The sequence below is a fragment of the Cydia strobilella genome, chromosome 9 (genome assembly GCF_947568885.1).
Source record: "Cydia strobilella chromosome 9, ilCydStro3.1, whole genome shotgun sequence".
NCBI lineage: Eukaryota > Metazoa > Arthropoda > Insecta > Lepidoptera > Tortricidae > Cydia > Cydia strobilella.
In genome coordinates, this window is record NC_086049.1 from 18,574,528 (window position 1) to 18,588,537 (window position 14,010).

General features: G+C 38.4%; 2 protein-coding genes and 1 long non-coding RNA gene across 4 annotated transcripts in view; 1 reads left to right on the forward strand and 2 right to left on the reverse strand.

Annotated features, from left to right (window-relative positions):
- Positions 1-13,604, reverse strand: part of LOC134744467 (senecionine N-oxygenase) — a 26,584-nt gene extending 12,980 nt beyond the window's left edge. The window contains exons 1-2 of one of the 2 annotated variants that reach the window (XM_063678285.1): positions 13,446-13,604; positions 3,239-3,437 (exon numbers count right to left, since the gene is read on the reverse strand). In XM_063678285.1, the coding sequence (XP_063534355.1) occupies positions 3,239-3,435 (197 nt within the window). In that variant the 5' untranslated portion in view covers positions 3,436-3,437; positions 13,446-13,604. Of the gene's footprint in view, positions 1-3,238; positions 3,438-13,445 lie in introns of those variants that run through there. The other variant, XM_063678284.1, reaches the window with a different exon arrangement.
- Positions 1-14,010, forward strand: part of LOC134744450 (protein winged eye) — a 256,339-nt gene that overhangs the window by 210,276 nt on the left and 32,053 nt on the right. The window lies entirely within an intron of this gene.
- LOC134744485 (uncharacterized) overlaps positions 1-14,010 on the reverse strand; it is a 65,298-nt gene that overhangs the window by 18,725 nt on the left and 32,563 nt on the right. The window lies entirely within an intron of this gene.

The window sequence follows — 14,010 nt, forward strand, 5'->3', positions numbered from 1 at the left end:
ACCCCATCGGGCCTCTTGCCATCATCCCTGATAATGCCAGTCGACTCAAGAAGAGCGGGTACATTGATGGTGGCAAGAGACCGACGGATTATGTCATTAAGCGCGCATGTCTTGAAAAACGGCCGGCACTTTTTTGACAAGATAATCCATGGTGTCCCAGTCGGTCCTCGTCCGTGCCGCAAGAGCATATGTGTGGCGTACACACCGAAACCCCGAGTCGCAAACCAGTCGCCAGTCTATAGGGAGGTCGGATCCAAGAAAGTACCAGTATTAGGCGAAGGATGGGCATGTAGCCAGTAACCAGCTTCCTGGGCTCCGACCGCCAAAAGCCTTGCGCGGTCTGGACCTGTACAGTTGTTTAGGAGAACTCCTTTGTGAATTTGGGTTGTCCTTGTCTGGAAATTATTTTCCCGGGCAAGCAATTTTAAAAGCATTTTTGGCGTCTCTCATGTCAGGTCTTTAGTTCCTTCTTTGGTAAATGTGAAAAGTATTTCTTTCATTCTCAAATGATACTTTGGTCGGCAACGGCATTCAAATCTCCAGATCCACAGAATGAGATGCCAGCAACAGTTAATGAGTTTTCGAACAGGTGCAATCACAGTGCGATGGTCATATGTCATATCTTAATGCACCTTTGCATTTGTTAAACCCCACTACGCGTATAGCGGTTGTAACAGCCATTGAAAAAAATATCCAATTAATTGTTCTTACGATATTCTAAATTCAAATAACAAATTCAAATTATGTAAACTGAAATAAATGTCATATACTAAGAAAAAGTGACTAACCAAACAAACCAACCATGGAGACTATATAAAGGAGCCAAATCTCTATGTCTATGTATGAAAAGTGTAATTAGGCGGCGCCACCATACACCGAAATACTACCAAAAACAACCTACGTAATTTGGTCGGGTTATTTGTTGCCTTACATGTTATACTCATGTCCCAGAGCCTAACTAGCGCCACCGGAGAGATTAGGAACTATTATTTAAAGCTGAAAGCGGTCACTTTTGCAACAATTCTGCCATAAGAGATTGGCATCCTTTCTATACCATCCCTAACAGCATTTATACGTCATTATGACGTCAGCGACGTCATTATGACCCCATAATTACGTCATTATCACTCACTTTGCTGCCTGGGATCCATAAAACCAACCAAACCAAACCAAAGTGAGTGGCAGTGAGTCGCTAGCTCGGAATCACATGGATGACTTTTGCCAAAAACTAATTCGTTGCATTTTTGTCAGTTATCTTAATTGCATAACTACAAACTTAACCTCTTCTTTTCTGTATTCATTAAATTGTTTTCTGTAATGAGGTGTGCAATAAAGAGTATTTGTATTGTATTGTAAATTTAATAAAAATAAATCCAGAAAAATGCTACAAGATAGCTTTCGCCCTGTAGTAAATATTATATTTTAAACCGTATGTCTATTGAATATGGTCGATAATTATGTGCCTCGTATTTCGTATTGAAGATGGCCAGACGTCGTGTGAGTGAACTTTAGGTAGATTAGGAAAAACGTTGATAAAAGGTCGCGCATCAACAATGTTGTCTAAAAATAACTCTTATTGGAAGGACTAATAGAGTCTACACCAATGGTCACTAAATTAATTACTACGTAATACGGAGAAAGTAACATATGCTAAGAATGATGAATGGATGATGTAAATATCACTATCTGCTTAACCTTTTAGCTTAACCAAATATCTTAGGGCGCGTTGACACTTAGGTCGTCGGCTTCGATGGTTGACAGCGCTACACGTGGCTACACTTAGGGCCAGTTGCACCAACCACATTTAACAGACTGATCAACGTCATGCAGCAGAGAACTATGATACTTCCCATACAATAAAATTTAGCGAACGCTAAAACGGTGACAGACGGTTTGGTGCAACCCGACCTTAGTCCATTGCAAGGGCGTAGCCAGCCAGTGAACTAGGGAGGGGCAAGTTGATATCGCCGGAGGCCTAGGGGGCGCAGAGGCCGCAGAGGGGCATACATTGAATGTGAAATTTGAGCACCAGGGGGGGGGGGGGGCGCCCCCCCCCTGCCTGTACCTGCCTACGTCCATGGTCCGTTGTCAATCGAATTAATAATAAATTAATGAGTTTTGATTTTCACGGCAGAATAGCAAATAAATAGGGCAACTAGGAAATAAATAAAATTAAATATTCTGTTTTGTGTTAACAAGTAGTCACACTACTAAATAATTATTAATTATAAAATATTATATATTGGTCAGAGCGTAAGCTGAAAATGCCGCGTGCTGGTTTCATTTCGGCCTCGGCCACCCTCCAGAGTTTGGTGACTTTTACTTTAGTATGGTATCGTGAATCGTGAACTATATACCAGTTTATAACAAGTAAGTGAAGTAAGTTTTTAGGCATTTGAATGTTACTCAAATGCTAGAAGTAAGTAGGAAGTAGGTAATGTAAGTATATTTGTAATCTATAAAGTTGGAATAGAGAATCATAAACGACCGTTTTCCCAGTCATGTGATAGTAATTACTTATGAGTTAACTACTGCTATCACTTCACACGCATTTTACTATCGCAAAGCATGTGCAAAAACAACGTGGTAGACATTTTTCAGATTAAATAGGTATTCAACTTTACGAGACTGATAATGATAATATGGAACATAATGCAAAACTGAACTGATTTCTTTCGATGTCTCTTTAGCTGGTAAATTCTTTCCTAACTGGTGATTATTTCTTTTATTTAATGATCTTGCGAAATATGCGAGATTACTCTATATATTTAGGTAGGTACTTCAACATATTCACAAGGCATTCATCAAAGGTTGAAATATTAGTCGTATTCTAGGATATAACCAAACGGAGACGCCTTGTAATTTTCTGTACAAAAAAGTCTGCCGATTTTGCGAGGGAGGGGAACGTCAAACGTATACGTAACGTAAAATATATAGCCATGTCAGATAAACGTCAGTCCATACATTGTGTATGACCATTGGCCGACTATTTTTGACAGAGGGGAACGCCTGTTAATGGCTACTCTGTTTGGTTATATCCTCTAAGTATTTATTCACCTACGGTCGTCTATGATGGACTGATAAATAAAGGATAAAACTTACAGAAGGATGATGTTGGACTGATTAAAATTGATGTAGATCGGGTAAACACAGCAAAAATCAGCAGACGGTGGCGTTTGCTCAGATTATTAACCAAACTGGGGGGCTTTTTGATATCATGTTTAAAGAGTAAATGTACCTGAGACTCTTATACATGCTGGTATGTATGGGAAGCCCGAAGTCGTCATATCCCGTATGTTCGGTGTACACCCAGGTCCCGCCAACTTGTGACGCCTGTTCCAACACGTCCACTTGCGACACGCAGCTCTCTGTGAGGAGGTGTCGGGCCGCACACAGACCCGCCGCTCCAGCGCCAACTACGCAGACTCGGGACATTGCTGGAATGTGAAGATTTCTCGTTAAAAATGTGAATGCTTACACAGATTGAGGTCTTTTCTGTTAATAATGAAATTTAATCGCATGTCTTCTGTTTCCGAAAGTTAAACTTTGGTGAAACAAATGACCATGAAATGGGTGTAAATTAACTTCATCATCAGCCAAAAGACGTCCACTGCTGGACAAAGGCCTCCCTCAAGGATCTCCACAACGAACGGTCATTCGCTGCCCTCAACCAACGCGGTTTCCCGCGACTTTAACCAGATCTTCGGTCCATCTAGTCTTGGGCCTTCCCACGCTGCGTCTTCCTCCGGTACGTGGTCGCCACTCGAGAACCTTTATGCCCCATCCCATCTAAATTCGTTAATTAAATTAACTTAAATCACACAATTTCTGTCTATACTAGACTAGACACAACGACAGTGAATTCGGGAAAAGACGATAACTTTAGGTTTTCTGTGTTATAATAATGTAAAGAGGACGACCGGTCTGGCCTAGTGGGTAGTTACCCTGCCTGTGAAGCCGATGGTCCTGGGTTCGAATCCCGGTAAGGGCATTTATTTGTGTGATGAGCACAGATATTTGTTCCCGAGTCATGGGTGTTTTCTATGTATTTAAGTATTTATATATTATGTATATCGTTGTCTGAGTACCCATAACACAAGCCTCCTTGGGCTTACCGTGGGACTTGGTCAATCTGTGTAAGAATGTCCTATAATATTTATTTATTATAAAAAGTAAAAAAAAAAAGAGGAAACAAGTAGACGAACATTTCTACGCGACCCGACAACATATAATTGGCAGTGATTATTAGTCATCACTGCCAATGGGTATGGGGAATGTTTAATGAAACCCTGAAACAATTTCTGTGGTTGTTCGAATACGGCCGAATGTATCGAACTTATGATAACGAACTTCGAATTTTTATACAATTTTACTGACTAGTTTATTTTCATAGGCATAAAGAATTTGCCACACTGGATGCTTTCTGCGGTCAGGTCAGGTCAAACCCGCATTATATATGAACAACATTGACAGCAACCTTTGAAGTTGAAGTTTGACCTGACCGCTGCCCGCAGAACGCATCCAGTGTGGCAAATCCTTTAATGTACCTAATTTAGAGTTGACCTCCTTAGTCTAATCGTCTATTTTCGTCAGTCATGTCATGACCCTTGTTTAGTCATGATAACAACCATTCATCGTCCGATGATTACTGTTCCCAACGAGATTATATTTCATTTCATTGCCGCGAAACTGTTATCGGCTGAAGTCATAATAATTTACGTTTAGTATGGGGACTACCAAATCTTTCCGCTGCTTAGTCTCAAGTCTCAAATGTATCGTTAACACAAATGATAAATGATAAACCTTATTTATAATTATATATATAACACCCTGATACTCTTGCATTTTATTTTCATTATTGTTGTTATTGTTTTTGTTCTTGTTTGCACAAATAGCTCTGTTTTACTCTGTAGAAACTTTATTAAACATGATGTTAAAATATTTTCATTAAGGAAACTGTAAGTCTAGCTTTAAGAAAATTTCCAGTGTTATGTATAACTATAGAAGACTGTTTGTTTCTTAAATAAATAAATAAAATAAAATAAGGTTTAAAACGGCCTTTAAGTGCTCTTAGTTACAGAAAAGTTTAAGAGGAATCGGGTTGCCGAGCGGATTAAAGCACCGCAAACTGCAAAGGTTAAAGATTTAATGTCTTTCTTTCGTCAGTTGAAGTGGAGTAAAAAACAAGGGATATGTTATTCCAAATACGATAATGGATACTGTATATGTACTAGTTTCAATTTGAAACTTTCAATGAGTAGATATTGTTCACATAAACATCATCCTGGCGTTGTCCCTGTTCGGGGTCCGCTTGGTTTTTACGAAAGCGACTGCCATCTGACCTTGCTACTGAGTGTAAACTAGGTCTTATTAGGACTATTCCGGTTTCCTCATCATGTTTTCCTTCAGCGAACCGACTTGCCAGGGTAGGTTCAAACCAAGCTCTACACTAATTAGGTAACATTAGGTATTTTAACTGACTGAGTCTTATTAAAAGCAATACACTCCTTTTTTGGGCAGTCGTGTAAAAACATTAAAAGGTCAATCATCTCGATGATTCTGTAGGTACCTATCAATTATCAATCATAGTGGTATTTCATTCAAGTCAATTACTACGAAATTAGGCAACATTCGTGATTACAGTTACTAGGGCGGCTGAGTTGAGCAAGAGTTATCTTGTTTTGACGCGAGAACTTTGACTCAATGACGCGGCTGCCGAGTTTGTCGATATGGTGATACGGTGATAGTATATAATAAGTAGGTAAGGTAGTTATCTTACTAATGACACTTGGCATAAGTTACTGTAATGATGTATGATGTTACTATAATCTTTGATAGAAATAGGGTAAACTAAAGTAAACGCCCCAGCACTGAAAAGCAAATATTTAATTTAAGATTGAAAAGTCACCAAAGCATTTTAAAAAGTTTGAAAATGCCAACTATGGGTGGGAAGCCGAAAATAGAGTAGTCTGGCCTATGACCTACATACATTGTTTTGCATAAGAACACGTTTGTGATTATTGGATGTCCAAATCTAATTCGATTTTATCTTTCATAACGGCAGACGCCATAGCATCACAGACTTGGTGGCTATTCACACGCATACGAGTAAGTAGGTACCTACAGTATTGCTCACTTCAATGCAATAGTCATTGAGAGGCGTCCACTAATACCTTTCGATAATTTAATGAAATCTAAAGGGGCCCACTGACTATCAGTCCGCCGTATGATATCGGCCTGTCAGTTGTTCGGAACTGTCAAATTTTTGTTTTAACTGACAGGCCGATATCGTCCGGCGGACTGATAGTCAGTGGGCCCCTTATGGGTCAGACGTCATATCATATCCATTCGGCTGTTTTATAACCACCTAGGTATTTAAAGATAATACACAAACGGACACAGAAGACCTTGATATTATTCTCACAGAAAGTTGTATAATAAGTAATACATATACCTATATAATGTGCAATTATTATTATCGTTTAACACCTATTATCGAGTTTCAATAAAATACAAAACTTACAAGGAAGTCATAAAGACAATTTTCCATAAGGACAATATTATAGGTATAGCTATAGAATGTAGTCAATGTAGATTGTAGAATGAAGTTATCCATATAAAGTATGGAAAAATAACTAACTGATTATCAATGTCGCTAAGCGATCACGGGTCAACATTGCGTGAGCAAAGCAACCATAACATCTATTTATTTCTAATATTATAGCGACTTGAAAATAATGTCATCTTGGAAACTAAACAACAATAAGTATTAAGGCGGTTCCCTGAGCCAGAAGGCGAAAAATCTCCTTATATGATCATGTTTTTCTAAGAGGCGTTGATATTCGTAGACGTGGAAAAAATATATGTACTCGTAGTTCTTGACTATATTATCTTTAACAACATAGCTTCCGATACACGAATTACGAGTATGAGACTTCGCTCGATACAATTAATTCCCAAAGTAACCTCTAACTCGGCCTTTTAATCCTACTTTACTCGGTTATTTATTATGTGATACTATAAACAAAAAAAGAAGAAAAAGCAATCTTAACTTAAATAGTATTCATAGCTTTAGAATTTCGATATTGTAAGGTAACGTTTTTAAAATAAATAAAAACCGACAAAATTCGATCAAAATTGCCACGTGGCGCGTATGTTCTTTCCCGTTCTTTCTTGCGAAATGTGACAAAGACATCGGCAAACCGATGGAACGGCCATAAATAAGGAAGTATTTAATTATATAAAATTATAAACAAATAAACGGACAAGAATCATCTGATTCAAACAAACCTGCATAAAAATATTATGTGTACAAAATCTCTAATCTCTATAGATACAATCGCTACACAAAACCACTGAGGATCTAAAATCGCTATACTATATATGTATATAAAATGAACCGTAAGCATTTTAGTTCCATCGTAAAGAAAATTTAAAGGGGCCCACCTATTCCCAGTCCGCCGGACGATATCGGCCTGTCAGTTGTTCAGAACTGTCAATTTTTTGTTCTAAAGGGGCCCACTGACTGTCAGTCCGCCGGACGATATCGGCCTGTCAGTTGTTGGGAAATGTCAAATTTTTATTCTAACTGACAGGCCGATATCGTCCGGCGGACTGGTATAATGTAAAAGTACGGTTTTACTCACTATTATTTTTAGTCGCTTTTGGCGACATGTTTCGGATTCTTTGGAAATATTTTGACATACGTCTCACGATAGTTTAAGTTCGATTAATGTAAATCTAACTGTAATAATGGGTAAGCTCCTTAAGCAGTTAAGCAAAACATTGAAAAAAAATATAATTTAGATTTTTAGAAAATTTTCTGTGTCATTTACGTACTGACCACGCGATTGACGCGATCGATTCTTTGAAATCAATAATCACTATCCTTGTAGGTACAACAATATCATTTATCATAAAACCTTCATTAAACCGAAAACTACTCGAGCTTATTTACTGGGAGCGAACAAACAAATTACCTACTTCGCGCGATAAGACCGACTCTATCCGGATCCCGCTAGTACCAGTACTTACTCGGTTATCCATATATCAATGAACAATTATGTACAGTCGAGGACATTCCCGGTGAACCACCTTAAGGGCAAAAATCGTTTAAACGTCTTGCAGACGGTCAGGCGATATCATAAAAGTGATACCAATAGTCATCAATAGTGGCACTAAAAATGTTGATGTTGAAAAAAAAGGTTAGCTTAGGTAAAGTTTATTGCCATCCATTGTTTCTGTGACGGCCGGTATTTGCAAACTAAGATAAGGAATCCGAAATGCATCCTAATTGGTTATCTCTATGGGGTGCTATGGGGAAGCGAAGCTTAGCCAAAAGAACAACAACTAATGAACTGTCCTTATTACCTATTGTTTGTGTCATTACCTGCTTTTACCCTTTTCATTATTATTAAGATAAAGAATCTAAAATGCATCGTAATTGGTAATCTCTATGGGAGGCGGAGTTTAGCTCGCTTTGAATTTTACCTCGAGTAAAAATTTTCTTAAGTGGTTGACTGGGAAATTGGGAATGTCCTCGATTGGGGTCAACATAGCAGGCTGCTGTGAGGTTTGAGGTCAATATTTAAGAAAGTCAAAGAGAAAATCTGATGCGTGTGCTTTTCCTGGACTTTGCAAAGAGGTTACAAGGCAAATTCTAAAGCACCGATATCAACATGATATCTACATAAATGATGTAATTTAGATTTGCATTCCGCTCGTACTTGTCCGTATTTACATGTATTAGCGCGAGAGAGACAGATGAAAGGCTGAATGAGAACAAAATGACATTATTTAGATATAATTTTCATGACAAGATGTAAGTATGAGTTGGTCTGTAGGTCTCTTTAGAGATGATAAAATTTAGTTTGATGAATGAAAATTTTGACAGATGAAATATACTGAAAATAGGCAGTTATGGAATAAGAAATCTACAAAGAAAGTATACTGTGAGTAAAAATAAGATCTTAGAGGTAAGTATTAGTGTCTACAATTTTCGCGAAATGAGGTAGGTATCATTATTTTAAAAAAATGCGCGTGAATAATGAAATGTTTTTGGCAATAATTTCATTTTTGGTACAAGCTTTTATCGTCGACTGTACATTTCCTTTCACAGGCAACTAATACTCATCAAGAAAATTCTAAAAACCCCAAACAGGTTGCGTTGTTTCACCACAGAGTTCTTATGGCCACCTCCTGCCTCCATCATGAGATCAGTTTGATTGTACCATCATATTGCACTGTCACCCGGGTCTCTACGGTTTCTCATAAAGTTTTAAATCATAATGTATAGTTTAGAGTTTTGAATGATTCACGGTTAGTTTCGTCACTAGACTTATATTGACTTATTTTATATGTATAGTTTGTCCGGATTTTTGTTAGTCATAATTTGGTTTTTCTCAGAAACGCGTAACTTTTCACGAGTACGGTTTCCGAGTTATGACTAATGGTAATCTGACAATCATTAGATCATTACATTATGACTTTCAATAATTATGTCAAACAAAGGGACCCCTTGTCACCGGACTTATGTACATATGTATGCAAATTTTCAGCTTCATCGGTAACCGGGAAGTGGGTCAAATTTAAAATTAAAAAATTATCCGGCCTTCACCACTGGAGGGCTTCGTCACTTTTTCTTTAATATATGACATCTATTACAGTTTAAAAAAAAAAAAATTAATTAAATAATCATTTATTTTCAGGCATGGCCCATAGAAGTGCTTTGAAGTTTAACTTGCAAGATTGCAGTTTAGTTATCAATTATCATTTGATGGATATAATTACGATTTCAAAATAATTAGGTTAAATTCTAAGTAAGACTTTAAAGGATTTGCCACACTGGATGCGTTCTGCGGTCAGCGGTCAGGTCAAACCCGCATTATGTATGAACAACATTGACAGCAACCTTTGAAGTTGAAGTTTGACCTGACCCCTGCCCGCAGAACGCATCCAGTGATTCCAGTGTGGCAAATCCTTAAATGTTTGTATTTTGAAACGAGTTTTCTTATGAAAACAAGCACTAAATAATAGTAGATTGTTAACCAAGGGATGAAAGGCACTCACTTCTGCCGAGGTTGTTCGAGCTACGTTCGAGCGCCAATAGTCCGAGGGTGAAATAAAGCCTTTCATCCGAGTTAAACACTCTACTTTTCATTTTGAATACGAGGAAAGTAAAATGCATGTGTTATTTTAAACATGACTAAGTATACATTTTTATAGTATTTCTTGAAGGTACTTTCAATTAACAATTTAGGCAAAAGAATCGTTATTTATGGAATGGGGAGTTCAATATCAGAATGGAAATTTTATAACAAATTAGTTAAAATCCAAATTTCAATTGCTTATTGTAAAAAAAAATATATATATCGTACTTGGAACGTAAAATGCTCTAGTGCAGACAAGTATCATTTTCTGCACATCTTTTAGAACAACAATGACCCTCTTACAGAGCATGAGAAATGAAAATAAAATTTTAGTTGTATATTTCTCAAAGGCTGAGAGACACATGGATCTTTCGAGAATTAGGAGCAGGTTATTTCACCGTGACTATTTCCTAAGATATACTCGTCCTCTGAGGCAAATGAGCGATAAAATATTCGTAAGGTTACCAATTTTGCAAGTGTCTTGAAGGCCAAATAAACGAATATTAGGTATGGGAGAATTTTACACAAAATAACAGTGGCGAAGGAAGAAAGGACGAGAGGAAAATGAGGACTACGTTTGCACAGTCGCCATCAGATATATCGGAGCGGCTAAGGCGCTCACAAATATCTGAACACGCCTCTATTGTCAAGGCGTTAGAGTGCATGTTCAGATATTGTGAACACCCTGGCCGATCCGATGTGACTGTATGAAAAGGCGATTTCGCGCGGGACAACTTTCGTCTTAGTTGGTGCAAAATAAGAGACAAATTCAATTAATTTGACAACTATATAGGTATGAAATAAAACTATGAAAACGGATCATATCGCGTATATTGAATTTATAATACATCCCGACGTCGGGATGTATTATAAATTCAATATACGCGATATAATCCGTTTTCATAGTTTTATTTCATGAGTACCTATCGCGGTAACCGAAGACAATATTAACTATATAGGTATTTAAACTCGTTCTAGCGGAAATTCTAGCTCCGACACTATGTTTAGTAAACACGGCTCCTTCAGAAAGCGAAGGCCGCGGGTCACATGACGGCGGTCGTTCACCGAGTTAGAGGTACCTAAAGGGCAGGCATACTGACTATCAGTCCGCCGGACGATATCGGCCTGTCAGTTGTTGTTGTTCGGAGCTGTCAAATTTTTGTTCTAACTGACAGGCCGATGTCGTCCGGCGCATGGAGACTATATAAAGGAGCCAAATCTCTATGTATGAAGTGTCCATCAAAAAACAGTAATTAGGCGGCGCCACCATACACCGAAATACTACCAAAAACAACCTACCTAATTTGGTCGGGTTATTTGTTGCCTTACATGTTATACTCATGTCCCAGAGCCTAAGGAACTATTATTTAAAGCTGAAAGCGGTCACTTTTGCAATAATTCTGCCATAAGAGATTGGCATCCTTTCTATACCATCCATATTTCGGCGGACTGATAGTCAGTGGGCCCCTTAAGGCCCTTCCCCGTCAAGGAGATAGATAGGTAGTTACTACGGTACCTACAAAAAATACCTTTAAACACCATTTTGGAACAAAGCTGATAGTTTTTAAACTGTTAGATCGATTTCTATCAAACATAGCTAAGAACTCACATTTAAAATCGGGTCTGTCGCGAATTTATTTTGTTACCTTTATTTACCGACGTTTCGACACAGGTGTCACTGGTCGTGGTCGCGGCTAACTGACGTCCCAGCAAAATGTCAAAACAGAGATTTGTGTGACTACCCGACGAAAAGTGTATGAAAAAGTTTGGGGTAGACAACACATTTTCAAACCACCCACTACACATAAATGTTAATTATTGTCAATAGTCACGCAACACTCACAACATCCGCGCACACATCCGAAGATAGATCCCTTGGCTTTAACTTCTGGATCACTGGTCCCCAAATTGCCGATAAGTTAAAACCATCTTCCCTATTAAAATTTCTGGGGTGCTTCTTGATTTTAATCGCTTCTCGCATAACTCGAGCATAATAATGGCGTTCAGTGGAGATGAGTTTTGATTGTGAAGAAGATGAAGCTCAATCCGGTGATTTGCGCCGGATTTACGTCAGGCGAGACCCGCGAGACTGCATTGCATATCGTGATACTCGTAATCTGGCAAACGCAACTAAGATGCTGCGTTATCTCGTAAATAAAACATAGTCTGACTCATGGAGACTATATAAAGGAGCCAAATCTCTATGTATGAAAAGTGTCCATCAAAAAACAGTAATTAGGCGGCGCCACCATACACCGAAATACTACCAAAAACAACCTACGTAATTTGGTCGGGTTATTTGTTGCCTTATATGGTTCATGTAATACTCATGTCCCAGAGCCTAACTAGCGCCACCGGAGAGATTAGGAACTATTATTTAATGCTGAAAGCGGTCACTTTTGCAACAATTCTGCCATAAGAGATTGGCATCCTTTCTATACCATCCATAGTCTGACTGACCTATGATCTTTGGTGTCATTAGAAAGAGGCAAAATTTAAATGTTTCAAATCGTCAGGTGACAATCAATACCCATTACTACCACAAGTTCAGTTCAGAGCCATAACCTAAGCGTCACTTTTTTTTTTATCACGGAGTGGGCGAATGCTTTTACGCACCGTCCCCCCGGCCGCGGGAATCCTAAGCGTCACTTGCACCTTCCTACTAACCCGGGGTTAACCGGTTAAACCGTTAACCCAGTGTCAAGTTATACTGGTAACCATGGTAACTAAGGGTTTAACCGGTTAACCCCGGGGTAGTGAATGGTGCAAGTGTCCCTAAAGGGGCCCACTGACTATCAGTCCGCCGGACGATATCGGCCTGTCAGTTGTTCGGAACTGTCAAATTTTTGTTCTGACAGGCCGATATCGTCCGGCGGACTGATAGTCAGTGGGCTCCTTTAGGCGGCTGGGCCTCAAGTCAAAATTACAATATTTGCCAGTGAAATTTGAACCTATAATGTGGGAAATAAAGTTGATTTTGTGTTGTTTTAAAATTGAATGAAACAACAATGCAACTATGATTTAAATTTCATCGAACTTAATAAATATGAAGTATAACAGGATAGTAAACCGAACTATAACAAATTAACGTTGATTTTTGTTTAATTATTAATTGTATTTTTTAAGCCGCGAAACTAAAGGCATACCTAGTCTAAAATTAACGGTAAACATTTTTTTTAAAAAGTGACCAAATAATTATATAGTTCTTTAGTCAACAAATAAGAACCTATAATTTTAATAGCGATTATTTTTTACTAAAAAACATGGAACATGGAACTAAAAAAGCGAAATACTCACCGAATAAATTAATTCAAAAATTCCAAACAAACACAAAAACACTTCACTTAACTCTTATTACTCAATAAATAAATGTAATGTATTCTAAACGTTAATACTTTGATAATAATTAATAAGGGATGCTATCTTGTGCACGATCGCAGAGCAAATGTCGTCGGAAATGTCGCCCGGCGTTTTATATTCGACAATCGACATGCGGCGTCTGCGTCCGTAAATACGGGCGATTTCTAAACAATATCGTGATATTCAGGCCAATTTGAACGTACACTGATATCAGAATGACATGTAATATAACTGATGTTGTGTTGTCGTGAGAATGAATGAATGACAGGCGATAGGGCAGCCAAAAGTTGGACGTTGGACGCCACATAGGTCGACGCCCAGCAGGTCGTCCTAAGTACCGCTGGAGAGACCAAGTCGAGAAAGATGTACGCGCCCTGCAAGCAGAAAACTGGGAGGAGATCGCACAAAACAGGGCGTGTTGGCGCCAACTCGTATCGGAGGCCAAGACTCACTTCGGGTCGCTGAGCCAGCGGAGTTAGTTTTTTTAGTTTTTGTGTTATCG